The sequence below is a fragment of the Coregonus clupeaformis genome, chromosome 20 (genome assembly GCF_020615455.1).
Source record: "Coregonus clupeaformis isolate EN_2021a chromosome 20, ASM2061545v1, whole genome shotgun sequence".
In the NCBI taxonomy this organism is placed as follows: Eukaryota; Metazoa; Chordata; class Actinopteri; order Salmoniformes; family Salmonidae; genus Coregonus; species Coregonus clupeaformis.
Window position 1 is genome coordinate 27,916,037 of NC_059211.1, and position 20,110 is coordinate 27,936,146.

The following is a 20,110-nucleotide window of genomic DNA, read 5'->3' on the forward strand; positions in this document are numbered from 1 at the left end:
AGGAATCATAAAGACTATCCTAGCTTCTAAGAATCATAAAGACTATCCTAGCATATAGGAATCATAAAGACTATCCTAGCTTATAAGAATCATAAAGACTATCCTAGCTTCTAAGAATCATAAAGAATATCCTAGCTTCTAAGAATCATAAAGACTATCCTAGCTTATAGGAATCATAAAGACTATCCTAGCTTCTAAGAATCATAAAGACTATCCTAGCATATAGGAATCATAAAGACTATCCTAGCTTATAGGAATCATAAAGACTATCCTAGCTTATCCTAGCTTCTAAGAATCATAAAGACTATCCTAGCTTATAGGAATCATAAAGACTATCCTAGCTTATAGGACTCATAAAGACTATCCTAGCTTCTAAGAATCATAAAGACTAACCTAGCTTATAGGAATCATAAAGGCTATCCTAGCTTCTAAGAATCATAAAGACTATCCTAGCTTATAGGAATCATAAATACTATCCTAGCTTATAGGAATCATAAAGACTATCCTAGCTTATAGGAATCATAAATACTATCCTATCTTATAGGAATCATAAAGACTATCCTAGCTTATAGGAATCATAAATACTATCCTAGCTTATAGGAATCATAAAGACTATCCTAGCTTATAGGAATCATGAAGACTATCCTAGCTTATAGGAATCAAAGACTATCCTAGCTTATAGGAATCATAACAAAATGCCACCACTGCATTGTATTTTGCCATGCATTGAGTTGTGTAAATTGAAGTACTGTAAGCTTGCTGCTGCTTCCTTTTCTTCAAGTCGTTATCCTACATAACAGTATATGTTGGCATGTTGCTGTTCGCTTGCTAGCGTTGTCTCTTTGTATCTACTGTCTACTTACTGTCTGTTCCCTCCTTAAGGACGGCCGTGCTCCGTCGGGTGTGCTGGTCTGTGCCATGTTCTGCTTCTGCCACCTCTTCACCAACCCAGTGCCCGCCATGCAGCTGCTCAGCGCCAAGAGACCCGGCTCAGGCCTCTGGCCCTCGCACCGGAGGTAGGGCAACACAGAGGGTGTGTTTTGTGGGGTGTGTGTGTGTGCATTTATATTGATTGCCGTTCATTGCAGTGGAAAACAGCAGACAAAAATGATCCACATAAACAGTCTTCACCTCCATGACTTTGACTTTGTTATTTTGAGATGATGGATGAACTTAAAAACCTAGCATCTCCTCCTTCCTCCTCCCCCTCCATTACTCTCCTAAATCCTTTATCAGCCTATTTATTTTACGATTACTGAGTTGCGATACATGGCGCATTAGCCACGATGCTAACGAAGTGCCAGAATTACAGTGAGGGAAAAAAGTATTTGATCCCCTGCTGATTTTGTAAGTTTGTCCACTGACAAAGAAATGATCAGTCTATAATTTTAATGGTAGGTTTATTTGAACAGTGAGAGACAGAATAACAACAAAAAAATCCAGAAAAACGCAAAATGTTATAAATTGATTTGCATTTTAATGAGGGAAATATGTATTTGACCCCTCTGTAAAACATGACTTAGTACTTGGTGGCAAAACCCTTGTTGGCAATCACAGAGGTCAGACGTTTCTTGTAGTTGGCCACCAGGTTTGCACACATCTCAGGAGGGATTTTGTCCCACTCCTCTTTGCAGATCTTCTCCAAGTCATTAAGGTTTCGAGCCTGACGTTTGGCAACTCGAACCTTCAGCTCCCTCCACAGATTTTCTATGAGATTAAGGTCTGGAGACTGGCTAGGCCACTCCAGGACCTTAATGTGCTCTTTTTGAGCCACTCCTTTGTTGCCTTGGCCGTGTGTTTTGGGTCATTGTCATGCTGGAATACCTATCCACGACCCATTTTCAATGCCTGGCTGAGGGAAGGAGGTTCTCACTCAAGATTTGACGGTACATGGCCCCGTCCATCGTCCCTTTGATGCGGTGAAGTTGTCCTGTCCCCTTAGCAGAAAAACACCCCCAAAGCATAATGTTTCCACCTCCATGTTTGACAGTGGGGATGGTGTTCTTGGGGTCATAGGCAGCATTCCTCCTCCTCCAAACACGGCGAGTTGAGTTGATGCCAAAGAGCTCAATTTTGGTCTCATCTGACCACAACACTTTCACCCAGTTCTCCTCTGAATCATTCAGATGTTCATTAGCAAACTTCAGACGGGCCTGTGTATGTGCTTTCTTGAGCAGGGGGGACCTTGCGGGCGCTGCAGATTTCAGTCCTTCACGCGTAGTGTGTTACCAATTGTTTTCTTGGTGACTATGGTCCCAGCTGCCTTGAGATCATTGACAAGATCCTCCCGTGTAGTTCTGGGCTGATTCCTCACCGTTCTCATGATCATTGCAACTCCACGAGGTGAGATCTTGCATGGAGCCCCAGGCCGAGGGAGATTGACAGTTATTTTGTGTTTCTTCCATTTGCGAATAATCGCACCAACTGTTGTCACCATCTCACCAAGCTGCTTGACGATGGTCTTGTAGCCCATTCCAGCCTTGTGTAGGTCTACAATGATGTCCCTGACATCCTTGGAGAGCTCTTTGGTCTTGGCCATGGTGGAGAGTTTGGAATCTGATTGATTGATTGCTTCTGTGGACAGGTGTCTTTTATACAGGTAACAAGCTGAGATTAGGAGTACTCCCTTTAAGAGTGTGCTCCTAATCTCAGCTCGTTACCTGTATAAAAGACACCTGGGAGCCAGAAATCTTTCTGATTGAGAGGGGGTCAAATACTTATTTCCCTCATTAAAATGCTAATCAATTTATAACATTTTTGACAAGCGTTTTTCTGGATTTTTTTGTTGTTACTCTGTCTCGCACTGTTCAAATACACCTACCATTAAAATGATAGACTGATCATTTCTTTGTCAGTGGGCAAACGTACAAAATCAGCAGGGGATCAAATACTTTTTTCCCTCACTGTATATAGCAGCCAATTAATCAACACGCAAGCACGCACACACACGCACACACACACAAACACACACTTACACACAAACAAACACACACACAAACACTTACACACACACAAATGCAAACACAGCCAGCCGCTTGGCCACACAGCTGCTTCTCATAATAACAATGACGGCTTCATTCTTCAGCACAGACAGAGAGAGAGGCTGATGCATGAAGACAGTGGGAATCAAGCCTCATCTTTGTTTTTGTTCTGTTGAGTTTCTCTAAACTGAAAAAGCTCACGATTTTGTGCAAGAATCTGTACACATAGGAAAGATGATTTGAAGTATATACTGTAACTTTAAGATGGATAGTTTTGTGATATTGTCTAGCACAAAAAAAATCCCCTTCCCTGTATTCATGTACATAGACAATGTTTGTTTTTAGATAGTACTCAGTGCTTATGGTAGTTTAGTGTGTAGCCTTATATACTCTGCCACTCTTCTCCAGGTACATAGGCTATGTGTGCAGTATGGTATCAGAGAAGCCCTCCCTGCCACACTCCAAGCCCCTGGTGGTCAAGGCGGTCACCATGAGTCCAGTACCTTGCTTCAACAAACAACGCATCGGCTGCAGACCCTTCTGTGAGATCCTCATAGGGGAGACCAAGATCTTTTCTACTGCACAGGACTATGAGAGGATGAGGTAGCTGCAGATACACACGTACACACACACAGTAGTTGTGCGTGGGTCAGCTGTTTGTTCACCCGCACCTGCCCGCAATTGCTAATAACCCATCCACAACCACCTGACTATATGTGATAAAGTGGAAATCTGAGGCCCGCAACCGACCCTAACCCGTTAATATAGAAAATGCGCTGTAGGCTATAGTCAGAGACGACAGATTCTTTTTTGACAGGGGGTGCAGGAATTTATTTTCCTTATAATTTTGGTAGGCTGTTTGTTAGTCAACTTGTCTGTAATTAGATACATGCAGCTTCTCTTCTGTCATTATATGTTGCCCTAGAAGACTAAATAAAGCACTACTTCACCAGAATGTCATAAATCGATAGAATGAATGCTTCAAGTTGACATCGGTAAAGTTTCCTCTGTCATCTCTGCTTCTTTCATGGCTAAAGACGTTTAGGGACCGGGGAGAAAATGCAATAACTCCAGTTTGACCGGTTGTAAGGAAATTGAAAGCTGTGAAAACGACCCAACATGTTTCTGATAAGATTTCAGTTCGGCTTGGATGCATATTTTATGTGGTTGAAATACTATCAGCTTTTATGATGCTGATAAAGATAGCACCTCTACAGATGGTATCTAACTGCACATTCACATTCTCTCAAGATGCTGAAAGAAATAAATCATCATAGCCTATTTCTCCACTCCTGTTTTTATATATATATATATATGACACCATCTCTTCTTTCTCCTCATTTCTCCCCCCACCCCTCTCAGAGAGCACAGGGTCCAGGAGGGGAAGGTGGTCTTCCCTCTAGGTGTGAATGTCCAGGGTGATGTGGTCATCTCTGTCTATCATATGAGGAACACCATCGGAGGACGACTGCAGGCCAAGGTACAGCATGGGGCTAGCCTAGCATGCTAACACAACACTGACACACACAGGCCAAGGTACAGCATGGGGCTAGCCTAGCATGCTAACACAACACTGACACACGCACGCCAAGGTACAGCATGGGGCTAGCCTAGCATGCTAACACAACACTGACACACGCACGCCAAGGTACAGCATGGGGCTAGCCTAGCATGCTAACACAACACTGACACACGCACGCCAAGGTACAGCATGGGGCTAGCCTAGCATGCTAACACAACACTGACACACTGCACGCCAAGGTACAGCATGGGGCTAGCCTAGCATGCTAACACAACACTGACACACGCACGCCAAGGTACAGCATGGGGCTAGCCTAGCATGCTAACACAACACTGACACACGCACGCCAAGGTACAGCATGGGGATAGCCTAGCATGCTAACACAACACTGATGCACGCAGGCCAAGGTACAGCATGGGGATAGCCTAGCATGCTAACACAACACTGACACACACAGGCCAAGGTAAAGCATGGGGCTAGCCTAGCATGCTAACACAACACTGACACACACAGGCCAAGGTACAGCATGGGGCTAGCCTAGCATGCTAACACAACACTGACACACGCACGCCAAGGTACAGCATGGGGCTAGCCTAGCATGCTAACACAACACTGACACACGCACGCCAAGGTACAGCATGGGGATAGCCTAGCATGCTAACACAACACTGATGCACGCAGGCCAAGGTACAGCATGGGGATAGCCTAGCATGCTAACACAACACTGACACACACAGGCCAAGGTAAAGCATGGGGCTAGCCTAGCATGCTAATACAACACTGACACACACAGGCCAAGGTACAGCATGGGGCTAGCCTAGCATGCTAACACACGCACGCCAAGGTACAGCATGGGGATAGCCTAGCATGCTAACACAACACTGATGCACACAGTCCAAGGTACAGCATGGGGATAGCCTAGCATGCTAACACAACACTGACACACACAGGCCAAGGTAAAGCATGGGGCTAGCCTAGCATGCTAACACAACAGTGATGCACGCAGGCCAGGGTACAGCATGGGGCTAGCCTAGCATGCTAACATAACACTGACACACTTTCATTCACACACACAGATTATGATATGCTATGCTATGAGAGATTCTGTTAGCTCTGATTGTATGGGAGCATGTTCTGATACCTTGTTATTTACAGACAGAGATTGCACTCTGGGAGATACTCTCACACTAACACAATGACATACATTGTGTCCCATGAATGAACATAAACACAGCATTGTTTTTAGTGCATTGAGACTAAATTAGAATCTAAATGGAATCTAGATGGAATCTCCGTCCCTTACAATCATAAATCTCCACAGTGTCATTGTTTGAATCTTTCTATGTGATTCCTGAATCAATCTATGTGATTCCTGAATCTATCGATGTGATTCCTGAATCTATCGATGTGATTCCTGAATCTATCTATGTGATTGCTGGTTGGTGTTTACAGGTGTCCAACACCCAGATATTCCAGATCCAGTTCCACACAGGCTTCATTGCTCCAGGGACCACTGTGTTAAAGTTTACAAAGTGAGCACCTCTCTCATATATATTATCTGTACAGTACATATGTATAGAATTAACACGTACAGTGGGGAAAAAAAGTATTTAGTCAGCCACCAATTGTGCAAGTTCTCCCACTTAAAAAGATGAGAGAGGCCTGTAATTTTCATCATAGGTACACGTCAACTATGACAGACAAAATGAGAGAAAAAAAATCCAGAAAATCACATTGTAGGATTTTTTATGAATTTATTTGCAAATTATGGTGGAAAATAAGTATTTGGTCAATAACAAAAGTTTCTCAATACTTTGTTATATACCCTTTGTTGGCAATGACACAGGTCAAACGTTTTCTGTAAGTCTTCACAAGGTTTTCACACACTGTTGCTGGTATTTTGGCCCATTCCTCCATGCAGATCTCCTCTAGAGCAGTGATGTTTTGGGGCTGTCGCTGGGCAACACGGACTTTCAACTCCCTCCAAAGATTTTCTATGGGGTTGAGATCTGGAGACTGGCTAGGCCACTCCAGGACCTTGAAATGCTTCTTACGAAGCCACTCCTTCGTTGCCCGGGTGGTGTGTTTGGGATCATTGTCATGCTGAAAGACCCAGCCACGTTTCATCTTCAATGCCCTTGCTGATGGAAGGAGGTTTTCACTCAAAATCTCACAATAAATGGCCCCATTCATTCTTTCCTTTACATGGATCAGTCGTCCTGGTCCCTTTGCAGAAAAACAGCCCCAAAGCATGATGTTTCCACCCCCATGCTTCAGAGTAGGTATGGTGTTCTTTGGATGCAACTCAGCATTCTTTGTCCTCCAAACACGACGAGTTGAGTTTTTACCAAAAAGTTCTATTTTGGTTTCATCTGACCATATGACATTCTCCCAATCCTCTTCTGGATCATCCAAATGCACTCTATCAAACTTCAGACGGGCCTGGACATGTACTGGCTTAAGCAGGGGGACGCGTCTGGCACTGCAGGATTTGAGTTCCTGGTGGCGTAGTGTGTTACTGATGGTAGGCTTTGTTACTTTGGTCCCAGCTCTCTGCAGGTCATTCACTAGGTCCCCCCGTGTGGTTCTGGGATTTTTGCTCACCGTTCTTGTGATCATTTTGACCCCACGGGGTGAGATCTTGCGTGGAGCCCCAGATCGAGGGAGATTATCAGTGGTCTTGTATGTCTTCCATTTCCTAATAATTGCTCCCACAGTTGATTTCTTCAAACCAGTCGCTTTGGATAAAAGCGTCTGCTAAATGGCATATTATATTATATAAACCAAGCTGCTTACCTATTGCAGATTCAGTCTTCCCAGCCTGGTGCAGGTCTACAATTTTGTTTCTGGTGTCCTTTGACAGCTCTTTGGTCTTGGCCATAGTGGAGTTTGGAGTGTGACTGTTTGAAGTTGTGGACAGGTGTCTTTTATACTGATAACAAGTTCAAACAGGTGCCATTAATACAGGTAACGAGTGGAGGACAGAGGAGCCTCTTAAAGAAGAAGTTACAGGTCTGTGAGAGCCAGAAATCTTACTTGTTTGTAGGTGACCAAATACTTATTTTCCACCATAATTTGCAAATAAATTCATAAAAAATCCTACAATGTGATTTTCTGGAAAGGAAATTCTCAATTTGTCTGTCATAGTTGACGTGTACCTATGATGAAAATTACAGGCCTCTCTCATCTTTTTAAGTGGGAGAACTTGCACAACTGGTGGCTGACTAAATACTTTTTTCCCCCACTGTAAATGTGAAATACTATATCATGTTTAAATGTTGGTGTACGTCATGATATGGACAATGAACTAACTAACTAACCATCTGACACACACACCTGTCTAGGCCGGAGCTGGATGCGTGTGACTCTCCAGAGAAGTACCCTCAGTTGTTCCATGTGTTGGTGGACATCGAGGTGGAGAGTACTGACAAACAGAAGGACCTGACCCCTCCCTGGGAACAGTTCCCTAATAAAGACCTCATCCCCAATGTACTGTTCTCCTGTCACCAGGAACACCAGGACGCACTCGCCATCGCAGGTAGGGCAGAGAGGAGGTCTACATGCAAGCACACAGTCAGAGGCATACAGGACAGATGGACACACATACACAAACACACACACACACACACACAGGCAAAGATGTACACACATATACACACACGCATACACACATGCACGCATACGCATACAAACGGACACAGATGGGCACGCACATGTTGGAACACAAGCACAGAGACATGCACTGACACAGAGGTCACACAGAGGTCACACAGAGGTCCACACAGAGGTCCACACAGAGGTCACACAGAGGTCACACAGAGGTCCACACAGAGGTCACACAGAGGTCACACAGAGGTCCACACAGAGGTCCACACAGAGGTCCCACAGAGGTCACACAGAGGTCACACAGAGGTCACACAGAGGTCCACACAGAGGTCACACAGAGGTCCACACAGAGATCCACACAGAGGTCCACACAGAGATCACACAGAGGTCCACACTGAGGTCCACACAGAGGTCCGCACAGAGGTCCGCACAGAGGTCCGCACAGAGGTCCACACAGAGGTCCGCACAGAGGTCCGCACAGAGGTCCACACAGAGGTCACACAGAGGTCCACACAGAGATCCACACAGAGATCCACACAGAGGTCCATACAGAGATCACACTGAGGTCCACACTGAGGTCCACACAGAGGTCCACACAGAGGTCCACACAGAGATCCACACAGAGGTCCATACAGAGGTCCACACAGAGATCCACACAGAGGTCCACACAGAGGTCACACAGAGGTCCATACAGAGGTCCACACAGAGGTCCACACAGAGGTCACACAGAGGTCCACACTGAGGTCCACACAGAGGTCCACACAGAGATCCACACAGAGGTCCATACAGAGATCACACAGAGGTCCACACAGAGGTCCACACAGAGGTCCACACAGAGATCCACACAGAGGTCCATACAGAGGTCCACACAGAGATCCACACAGAGGTCCACACAGAGGTCACACAGAGATCCACACAGAGGTCCATACAGAAGTCCACACAGAGATCCACACAGAGGTCCACACAGAGGTCACACAGAGATCCACACAGAGATCCACACAGAGGTCACACAGAGGTCCATACAGAGGTCACACAGAGGTCCACACAGAGGTCACACAGAGGTCCATACGCTCCAAGGCTCAGATGGACCGAGGCACACACATAGAAACTATGCACACAGACAGCTAAACACACACAGATACTGATATGGTCACCACTAATGAGAGCTGCTGTTCTTACCCTAACGTTGGTCTCATTCTCTCCTCCCAAGATGATATGGAGGGACTGGACTTGGAGGGTAAGGTGTAGAGTAGAGGATACCACAGACCAGTAAAGATACTAGCTGCTGTAGTTAGAGGAAGCCAGTACATTGTTAGAGGCAGTTTCCCCTGGGTGATGTACGGTACGTATGTGTTAGATTAGCTTTGTCATACTGCTGTGGTGGCTAGCAATACAGATACCTGTACCTATAACTTTAGCAAAGTATCTCCTGTTCTCCTGTATAATATTTTGTGGGGCGCAAACCCATTTACTAAATCAAGACCATGTTTTCCTAATGTGACCTACCTCTACCCCCCCTGACCTCTGACCCCTTTTAGAGCCAAGCCGGTCCCATGGCGGTCCGGACGGTCGTCCTCACGGGGAGGACAGCGAGCCGTCTGATGACGAGATGCTGTCCCTGTCCAGCCAGCAGAGCCACGCTAGAGGAGAGAGACCTGGAGGGGCTCAGGCTGGCACCAGGGACCCCAAGAGACCCGAGCAGCCCCAGGCCCCCCCCTCTGCTCCTCCTCCTCCCCCAGAAGAGGTGGACCTCCTGGGCCTGGATGGGGTGGCAGTGAACCCCCCCTGCCCCTCGCCCCAGCCCCCCACCACCAACACCACCACGGACCTCCTGGGGGATCTGTTTGGGGCCTCCCCCCAGCCAAGAAGTGGGCACAACTCGGCCCAGTCCACCCCACAGAAAATAGCCCCTCACTCCACCTCCCCCTGCCCGTCTCCAGGTACATAGTCAATGGATACTCTAACACCATACTGTATATCCGTAGTTACTGATCAACTCAATTCAGGTTTATTTGTCTGTTTTTTACAAAGTCATTTAACCACAGATGTGTACATAGTATGTTAATCTATCCATATCCTATGCCTGCCAGAAATAATTGCCTGTCGGAGATTAATAAAATGTATTGAATTTAATAGGACAGTAATGGTTTATGCTTTTCTCTCTATCCACCCAGTGTTGGACCCGTTTGGGGCGAGTCCAATGCCCAAGCCCCAGGAGCTGATGGGGTCCTTCCTGGGACCAGCAGGTAATCTTGGTAACCCGGGGCAGCCTGGCCCCCTCCTGCATGCCGCTCACTCGCCATCCCCCACCATGCAGAACACTGGCATGGGTAAGGCATGACCAGACTTCATCTGTAGAGGCACTGTCTATCCACTAACGTCTCACTCTTTACACTATCCACTATATGACTGATATCTATCTTTACACTGATATCTATCTTTACACTGATATCTATCTGCTAACGTTTCACTCTATCCACTATCTTTACACTGATATCTATCTGCTAACGTTTCACTCTATCCACTATCTTTACACTGATATCTATCTGCTAACGTTTCACTCTATCCACTATCTTTACACTGATATCTATCTGCTAACGTTTCACTCTATCCACTATCTTTACAATGATATCTATCTGCTAACGTTTCACTCTATCCTCTATCTTTACACTGATATCTATCTGCTAACGTTTCACTCTATCCACCATCTTTACACTGATATCTATCTGCTAACGTTTCACTCTATCCTCTATCTTTACACTGATATCTATCTGCTAACGTTTCACTCTATCCACTATCTTTACACTGATATCTATCTGCTAACGTTTCACTCTATCCACTATCTTTACACTGATATCTATCTGCTAACGTTTCACTCTATCCACTATCTTTACACTGATATCTATGCACTAACGTTTCACTCTATCCACTATCTTTACACTGATATCTATCTGCTAACGTTTCACTCTATCCACTATCTTTACACTGATATCTATGCACTAACGTTTCACTCTATCCACTATCCGACTGCTATCTTTACACTGATACTAGTCTGCTGCTTTTTTTATTTTATTTATTTCACCTTTATTTAACCAGGTAAGCCAGTTGAAAACAAGTTCTCATTTACAACTGCGACCTGGCCAAGATAAAGCAAAGCAGTGCGATAAAAACAACAACATCACAGAGTTACACACGGGATAAACAAAACGTACAGTCAATAACACAATAGAAAATCTATATACAGTGTGTGCAAATGTAGTAAGTTATGGAGGTAAGGCAATAAATAGGCCATAGTGCAAAATAATTACAATGTAGTATTAACACTGGAGTGATAGATGTGCAGAAGATGATGTGCAAATAGAGATACTGGGGTGCAAATGAGCAAAATAAATAACAATGTAAATAACAATATGGGGATGGTGTATGGTGAAATAAGTATAGCCAGTTATAATTGTAATGGCTTAGCTGATAATAACAAAAGAAGAACAATATTTACATGGCTCAAAGAGAAGGAATATAATATCTATTGTATACAGGAAACTCATTCAACAATTCGAGATGAAGTAGCGTGGAAAAAAGAATGGGGGGGGGGGGGAATATACTTCTCCCATGGGCAAAGAAATTCAAAAGGGGTGATGATATTAATTAATAGTAATTTCGATCTGAATGTGCAAATTGTCCAAATAGATACGCAAGGTAGATGGGTTATTTTAAATATGTTATTGGACCATAAACATATATGGCTCATTAACCTTTACGGACCAAATAATGATGATCCACAATTCTTTGACAATATATATAATAAATTATCAACCCTGCAAGCAATTCAAGACAATATTATTATGGTGGGGGATTATAATACTGTTTTAAATAGCTCAATGGACCGTAAAGGAAATCACACCACAAACAATCACCCACATGCTCTTAAGGAAATTGTGAATGTCATGGATACATTAGAACTAGTAGATATATGGAGGCTTAAATATCCTGATCTAGTGAGATATACATGGCGGAGACTGAATCAAGCTAGTCGTCTTGACTTCTTTCTTATGTCATTCTCGTTGGCACCAAAAGTAAAAAAAGTGTTGATAGGGGACAGAATGCGGTCAGACCATCATATAATAGGCATATATATTACTCTTACTGAATTTCCACGTGGGCGAGGATATTGGAAATGTAATCAAAGCCTATTGGATTATAATTTATAACGGACTTTTTCCAACATAACATAGGTACAGCGAATCCCCTTATTGTATGGGACACCTTTAAATGTGCTTTTAGAGGCCATGCAATTCAGTACTCATCTCGAAAACAAAAGCAATTTAGGTCAAAAGAGTTTATACTAAGAAAGGAAATAGAAAGTCTAACAGAACAGATAGATGGCAATAAAAACTGTAACATAGAGGCTCAGAATAAATTAGAGGAAAAACAAAAAGAAATTGAGAAACTTATTCAAGAAAGATCAAGTGTAATATATTATAAAAATAAAGCAAATTGGATGGAATATGGGGAAAAATGCACAAAATTCTTTTTTAATCTTCAACATAGAAATGCTACCAAAAAGAACTTAATGAAACTGGTTACAATTGACGGAGTCACCCATAATTCACCAAATGATATTTTGAAGGAAGAAACAAAGTACTTTAAGCATATGTTTTCTTTTCAGTCGCCTCCATCTCCTCTAACTGAAGCTAATTGTAGAGATTTTTTTCTATTGATAATGTCAAATTAACAGCCACACAGAAAGACTCATGTGAAGGTGAAATTACAGAGGAGGAACTTCTGGATGCAATTAAAGACTTTAAGTCTGGGAAAACTCCAGGGTTGGATGGCATACCAGTCGAGGTATACCAAACCTTTTTTGATATACTAAGAGGACCGTTATTAGCATGTTTTAACCACTCCTATGTAAATGGTAGATTATCTGACACTCAAGAAGAAGGTCTGATCTCATTATTACTGAAACAGGATACAAGTGGAAAATATAAAGATCCAGTCAATTTACAAAATTGGAGGCCCCTTACACTTCAGTGTTGTGATGCAAAAATTCTAGCAAAATGTATAGCTCATAGAATTAAAAAGGTATTGTCTGACATTATTCATTCTAATCAGGGTGGGCTAATTACAGATGGGCTGTGTACAGGTGCAGTGATCGGTAAGCTGCTCTGACAACTGATGCTTAAAGTTAGTGAGGGAGATAAGTGTCTCCAGCTTCAGAGATGTTTGCAGTTCGTTCCAGTCATTAGCAGCAGAGAACTGGAAGGAATGGCGGCCAAAGGAGGTGTTGGCTTTGGGGATGACCAGTGAGATATACCTGCTGGAGCGCATACTACGGGGTGGGTGTTGCTATGGTGTCCAATGATCTAAGATAAGGCGGGGATTTGCCTATCAGAGATTTATAGATGACCTGGAGCCAGTGGGATTGGCAACGAATATGTACAGTGAGGGAAAAAAGTATTTGATCCCCTGCTGATTTTTTACATTTGCACATTGACAAAGAAATGATCAGTCTATAATTTTAATGGTAGGTTTATTTGAACAGTGAGAGACAGAATAACAACAACAAAAAATCCAGAAAAACACATGTCAAAAGTGTTATAAATTGATTTGCATTTTATTGAGGGAAATAAGTATTTGACCCCTCTGCAAAACATGACTTAGTACTTGGTGGCAAAACCCTTGTTGGCAATCACAGAGGTCAGACGTTTCTTGTAGTTGGCCACCAGGTTTGCACACATCTCAGGAGGGATTTTGTCCCACTCCTCTTTGCAGATCTTCTCCAAGTCATGAAGGTTTCGAGGCTGACGTTTGGCAACTCGAACCTTCAGCTCCCTCCACAGATTTTCTATGGGATTAAGGTCTGGAGACTGGCTAGGCCACTCCAGGACCTTAATGTACTTCTTCTTGAGCCACTCCTTTGTTGCGTTGGCCGTGTGTTTTGGGTCATTGTCATGCTGGAATACCCAATCACGATCCATTTTCAATGCCCTGGCTGAGGGAAGGAGGTTCTCACCCTTTGATGCGGTGAAGTTGTCCTGTCCCCTTAGCAGAAAAACACCCCCAAAGCATAATGTTTCCACCTCCATGTTTGACGGTGGGGGTGGTGTTCTTGGGGTCATAGGCAGCATTCCTCCTCCTCCAAACACGGCGAGTTGAGTTGATGCCAAAGAGCTCCATTTTGGTCTCATCTGACCACAACACTTTCACCCAGTTCTCCTCTGAATCATTCAGATGTTCATTGGCAAACTTCAGACAGGCGTGTATATGTGCTTTCTTGAGCAGGGGGACCTTGCGGGCTCTGCAGGATTTCAGTCCTTCACGGTGTAGTGTGTTACCAATTGTTTTCTTGGTGACTATGGTCCCAGCTGCCTTGAGATCATTGACAAGATCATCCCGTGTAGTTCTGGGCTGATTCCTCACCGTTCTCATGATAAATTCAAACTCCACAAGGTGAGATCTTGCATGGAGCCCCAGGCCGAGGGAGATTGACAGTTCTTTTGTGTTTCTTCCATTTGCGAATAATCGCACCAACTGTTGTCACCTTCTCACCAAGCTGCTTGGCGATGGTCTTGTAGCCCATTCCAGCCTTGTGTAGGTCTACAATCTTGTCCCTGACATCCTTGGAGAGCTCTTTGGTCTTGGCCATGGTGGAGAGTTTGGAATCTGATTGATTGATTGCTTCTGTGGACAGGTGTCTTTTATACAGGTAACAAACTGAGATTAGGAGCACTCCCTTTAAGAGTGTGCTCCTAATTCCATCTCCTTACCTGTATAAAAGACACCTGGGAGCCAGAAATCTTTCTGATTGAGAGGGGGTCAAATACTTATTTCCCTCATTAAAATGCAAATCAATTTGTAACATTTTTGACATATTTTTTTGTTGTTATTCTGTCTCTCACTGTTCAAATAAACCTACCATTAAAATGATAGACTGGTCATTTCTTTGTCAGTGAGCAAACGTACAAAATCAGCAGGGGATCAAATACTTTTTTCCCTCACTATAGTGAGGGCCAGCCAATGAGAGCGTACAGGTCACAATGCTGGGTAGTATATGGGGCTTTGGTGACAAAACGGATGGCACTGTGATAGACTATATCCAATTTGAGTGTTGTAGGCTATTTTGTAAATGACATCGCCAAAGTCAAGGATCGGTAGGATAGTCAGTTTTACGAGGGCATGTTTGGCAGCATGAGTGAAGGAGGCTTTGTTGCAAAATAGGAAGCCGATTCTAGATTTAACTTTGGATTGGAGATGCTGGAAGGAGAGTTTACGGTCTAACCAGACACCTAGGTATTTGTAGTTGTCCAGATATTCTAAGTCAGACCTCCCGAGAGTAGTGATTCTAGTCGGGCGGGCGGGTGCAAGCAGCGTTCGATTGAAGAGCATGCATTTAGTTTTACTAGCGTTTAAGAGCAGTTGGAGGCTACGGAAAGAGTGTTGTATGGCATTGAAGCTCGTTTGGAGGTTTGTTAACACAGTGTCCAATGAAGGGCCAGATGTATACAAAATAGTGTCGTCTGCGTAGAGGTGGATCTGAGAGTCACCAGCAGCAAGAGCGACATCATTGATGTACACAGAGAATAGAGTCGGCCCGAGAATTGAACCCTGTGGCACCCCAATAGAGACTGTCAGAGGTCCAGACAACAGGCCCTCCGATTTTACACATTGAACTTTATCTGAGAAGTAGTTGGTGAACCAGGCGATGCAGTCATTTGAGAAACCAAGGCTATTTAGTCTGCCAATAAGAATGCGGTGATTGACAGAGTCGAAAGCCTTGGCCAGGTCGATGAAGACAGCTGCACAGTACTGTCTTTTATCGATCGCGGTTATAATATCGTTTAGGACCTTGAGCGTGGCTGAGGTGCACCCATGACCAGCTCGGAAACAAGATTGCATAGCGGACAAGGTACGGTGGGATTCGAAATGGTCGGTGATCTGTTTGTTAACTTGGCTTTCAAAAACTTTCGAAAGGCAGGGCAGGATGTATATAGGTCTGTAACAGTTTGGATCTAGAGTGTCACCCCCTTTGAAGAGGGGGATGACCACGGCAGCTTTCCAATCTCTGGGGATCTCAGATGATACGAAAGAGAGGTTGAACAGGCTAGTAACAGGGCGGCTAATTTTAGAAAGAAAGGGTCCAGATTGTCTAGCCCAGCTGATTTGTAGGGGTCCAGATTTTGCTTCAGCCATGTTGTTGTGTTGGGTAGGAAATGTGAATTAATGGAAATGTTTGTTAGGGCAAATCAAATCTGACATTTTTAAGTGGAAATGAAAAACTTTAGAAGCCTTTTTAAACCTAGAATACAATACAAGTTTGCATTTCCTGCAATGCAGGAAAATTCCTACTACAACAGGATGTCAAATTAAGATACGGCATCTGTATATGCATGCGCACAATGAGTGATGATCAATGGGAATTAAAGCTGCAAGTTTTGAGGGAGATCTGGCTATTTTATGGTTACAGTTATTGCTATTGGTATGGTTCTGACCTTATTTGGTTAGCTTAACGGTCATGGTATGCTAGTGTTAGGCTGTACGTTCTGGTACAATCCAGTCAGACAACAAAATAAGCTAAAATTAGATTTTTTTCACCACACTGGGCATTGCAGCTGCAAAAGCACCGATACAATTCACACAAGCATATATTTATACCTTCCAATTAGGCGGAGTGTACAATCAGTCAGTTCCTCCTATTGGAGTTATAGTGGCCCAGCATGAGTCCAGAACCTTCGTGCTCCTCCGTTCCTTTCACAGGACTTCATATCAGTCAGGCGAGGCCTTGAGTTATTGGGAGTACACATTCCTACAGTCCACTGCAGTCCACTAAATACTGTAATTACACATTTTATACACAAAGAGCTTAAACCTAACATTACTTTCAATCTCTAAGAATATATAAAAAAACGGTATATTCATACTAAGAGAATATAATGATATAAAACAGTAAAGATATTAGACAGTGTTATAGAACAGTAATTATGGTCTATCAGCTCTAACCCCAGACACATGGCTCCTATTCAACCCTTACGGAATCATTCTTACACCCAGAGACAGGCCCCCTTTGTACTTTCCCTCTGCCCAAATACAATGCACATCGAACATGATCTATGTACGTTGTATTTAGGCAGAGGGAAAGTACAAAGGGGGCCTGTCTCTGAGTTTAAGAATGATTTGTGATAATTACTACTGCTAGGCTAATTATACAATTATAAACAGATTAAAAGGGGCTCAAGTCAGATAGTCTCCAACGCTATGGTCATAGGTGATAATGTGGTCATAATTTTAATGACTTCATATCTCCTTCCTCCCATTGTCTGTGAGGTCTGTCACTGCTGTTTCTGTGTTCTGATAGGCCGCAGCTCCCCAGTCCCGCCCACCACACCTGTAGTCACCATTCAGCAGCCTCCCAACGCCGTGGGAGGATGGGACTGGAACAAACCTGCAGCTCCAGGTAAGCTCTACTCATGTGTAATATTCATGGACAACATCTGCAGAGACAGTGGTCTGAGAACAGAGGAACAACCAGCTGCCATGAACAACAGAGAGCTATGGCATGCCATCATCCAGCGTACTGTGCTGCCATGAGTAAGCAAGCGTGTGTAATATCAGAATGGACTAAATAGGGACCTCTGCTGGTGCTTATGAGAATCACATTTATAGGACTACAGTGCCTACTTTGGAAATATGAATTTGTTCTTAATTGACCTGCCTGGTAAAATAAAGGCTAAATAAAATAAAGTATTGCATAGTATTTCAGCTGTGTTATTGTGTGTTCTGTGTGAGGAGGTGGTTTCAGTATGGGCAGCAAGTCAGCCAGTACAAGTCCTACTGGGTCGGTCAACAACACTCCCACACACCAGGCCAAACCCAACACTCTGGACCCCTTTGCTGACATCGGAAACCTGGGGGGAAGTCTGGGAGGTCAGTGAAGGTTTTAAGTACTGTACTAACGGATGCTTTAAATATGTTATGTCCATGGGAGGTTGTTGGGAAGAGCTATAGGAAGATGGGCTTATTGTAATGGCTGGAATGGAATCAAAGGAACGGATTAAAACATGGTTTCCATATGTTTGATGTGTTTGATACAGTTTCATTTATTCCATTCCAGCCATTACAATGAGCCCGCCCTCCTATAGCTCCTCCCACCAGCCTCCTCTGGTTATGTCATATAATGTCATGTCATGCTACGTTATGTTATGATAGTTGTGTTACACTACCCCTTACATCTCTGTCTATAGGAGGCTCTGGGTTCTCCAGTAAGCCCACCACCCCTACAGGCACCACCCCTGCCTTCCCCCCCATGGGCTCCCCCTCACGGCCTCCTCCCTCGCCCCAGCACGGTGGGGGCTGGCAGGCCAACACAGGCTTCCCCTCCTGGAAGCCCGGTGGTGGTGGTGGTGGTGGAGGTGTAGGGCAGGCTGGGTGGCAGCCCCAACCCCAGAGTCAGGGTGGTCCACCCCCCCAGGCCAAGCCCAGCCCCAGCCACTCCATGCCCCACACCTCCCCCTCCAACAGACCCAACTACAACATCAGCTTCTCTGCCATGGGAGGAGGACCTGCTCCCAATGCAGCCGGGAAACAACAGCCCAACATGGGTGAGTCAGTGTGAGACTGGGAGGCTGGTTGTTATCACACTGGGATGGGTAGACTGTTGGGTTGTGTTCGCCCGAAAATGACTCCTGTTGCTCTGTATTAATGTACAAATGTGCCACCTGAAACTGACCTGCATGTATTGGGCTCCCGAGTGGCGCAGCGGTCTAAGGCACTGCATCTCAGTGCTTGAGGCGTCACTACAGACCCCCTGGTTTGTTTCCAGGCTGTATCACAACCGGCCGTGATTGGGAGTCCCATAGGGCGGCGCACAATTGGCCCAGCGTCGTCCGGGTTTGGCCGGTGTAGGCCGTCATTGTAAATAATAATTTGTTCTTAACTGACTTGCCTAAATAAAGGTTAAATTAAAAAACTATTTAAAAAAGTATGTGATCTGTGCAGGTAGTCATTCATGATACGACTGCATATATACTGTATTATAAGTGGATGAGAGAAGATGTTACTTTCTCTCTCCCAGGTACCAAGCCCAAAGTTGCAACGGCTAACTTTGATGACCTGCTGTCTGGCCAAGGCTTTGCTGGAGCCAAGAAAAAGGAAGGTCCCAGGACAATAGCAGAGATGAGGAAGGAGGAGATGGCTAAAGAGATGGACCCCGAGAAACTCAAGGTAGTTTTACAGTGGCAATCACTAGCCTTGGACCAAGAGTTGGAGAGTGTAGTGAAGATAGAACTACAGGGGGGAGGAGGGTCCAATGTTGGAGTGTCTTTTGACAGCCAAAGAAAAACAAGCTAGCTATGTCAAGATTTTGAAGAAGGCCTGTGAGATCTGTGTTGTATCTGGCCCAGACTCTCCCCCCTCTACCTTCAGATTCTGGACTGGATCGAGGGGAAGGAGCGTAACATCCGGGCCCTGCTGTCCACCATGCACACAGTGCTGTGGGAGGGGGAGACCCGCTGGAAGCCTGTAGGCATGGCTGACCTGGTGACCCCAGAGCAGGTCAAGAAGGTCTACCGTAAAGCTGTGCTGGTGGTCCATCCAGACAAGGTGAAAGGGAAGGAAGAGGTTAACACTACACACAGTGTAACACATGCACACGTACAGTGAGGGAAAAAAGTATTTGATCCCCTGCTGATTTTGTACGTTTGCCCACTGACAAAGACATGATCAGTCTATAATTTTAATGGTAGGTTTATTTGAACAGTGAGAGACAGAATAACAACAAAAAAATCCAGAAAACCGCATGTCAAAAATGTTATAAATTGATTTGCATTTTAATGAGGGAAATAAGTATTTGACCCCCTCTCAATCAGAAAGATTTCTGGCTCCCAGGTGTCTTTTATACAGGTAAGGAGATGGAATTAGGAGCACACTCTTAAAGGGAGTGCTCCTAATCTCAGCTTGTTACCTGTATAAAAGACACCTGTCAACAGAAGCAATCAATCAATCAGAT

The 20,110-nt window shown here is 44.3% G+C and overlaps 1 protein-coding gene across 5 annotated transcripts in view; it reads left to right on the forward strand.

Annotated features, from left to right (window-relative positions):
• The window catches only part of dnajc6 (DnaJ (Hsp40) homolog, subfamily C, member 6), a 72,461-nt gene that overhangs the window by 44,137 nt on the left and 8,214 nt on the right, over nucleotides 1-20,110 (forward strand). For 3 of the 5 annotated variants that reach the window (XM_041840086.2, XM_041840087.2, XM_041840083.2), the window contains 12 exons: nucleotides 883-1,016; nucleotides 3,390-3,584; nucleotides 4,344-4,461; nucleotides 5,956-6,035; nucleotides 7,848-8,041; nucleotides 9,648-10,049; nucleotides 10,284-10,439; nucleotides 17,462-17,560; nucleotides 17,893-18,030; nucleotides 18,348-18,704; nucleotides 19,178-19,326; nucleotides 19,528-19,704. In XM_041840086.2, the coding sequence (XP_041696020.1) occupies nucleotides 883-1,016; nucleotides 3,390-3,584; nucleotides 4,344-4,461; nucleotides 5,956-6,035; nucleotides 7,848-8,041; nucleotides 9,648-10,049; nucleotides 10,284-10,439; nucleotides 17,462-17,560; nucleotides 17,893-18,030; nucleotides 18,348-18,704; nucleotides 19,178-19,326; nucleotides 19,528-19,704 (2,199 nt within the window). The remainder of the gene's footprint in view (nucleotides 1-882; nucleotides 1,017-3,389; nucleotides 3,585-4,343; nucleotides 4,462-5,955; nucleotides 6,036-7,847; nucleotides 8,042-9,647; nucleotides 10,050-10,283; nucleotides 10,440-17,461; nucleotides 17,561-17,892; nucleotides 18,031-18,347; nucleotides 18,705-19,177; nucleotides 19,327-19,527; nucleotides 19,705-20,110) is intronic. The other 2 variants (XM_041840084.2, XM_041840085.2) reach the window with 2 other exon arrangements.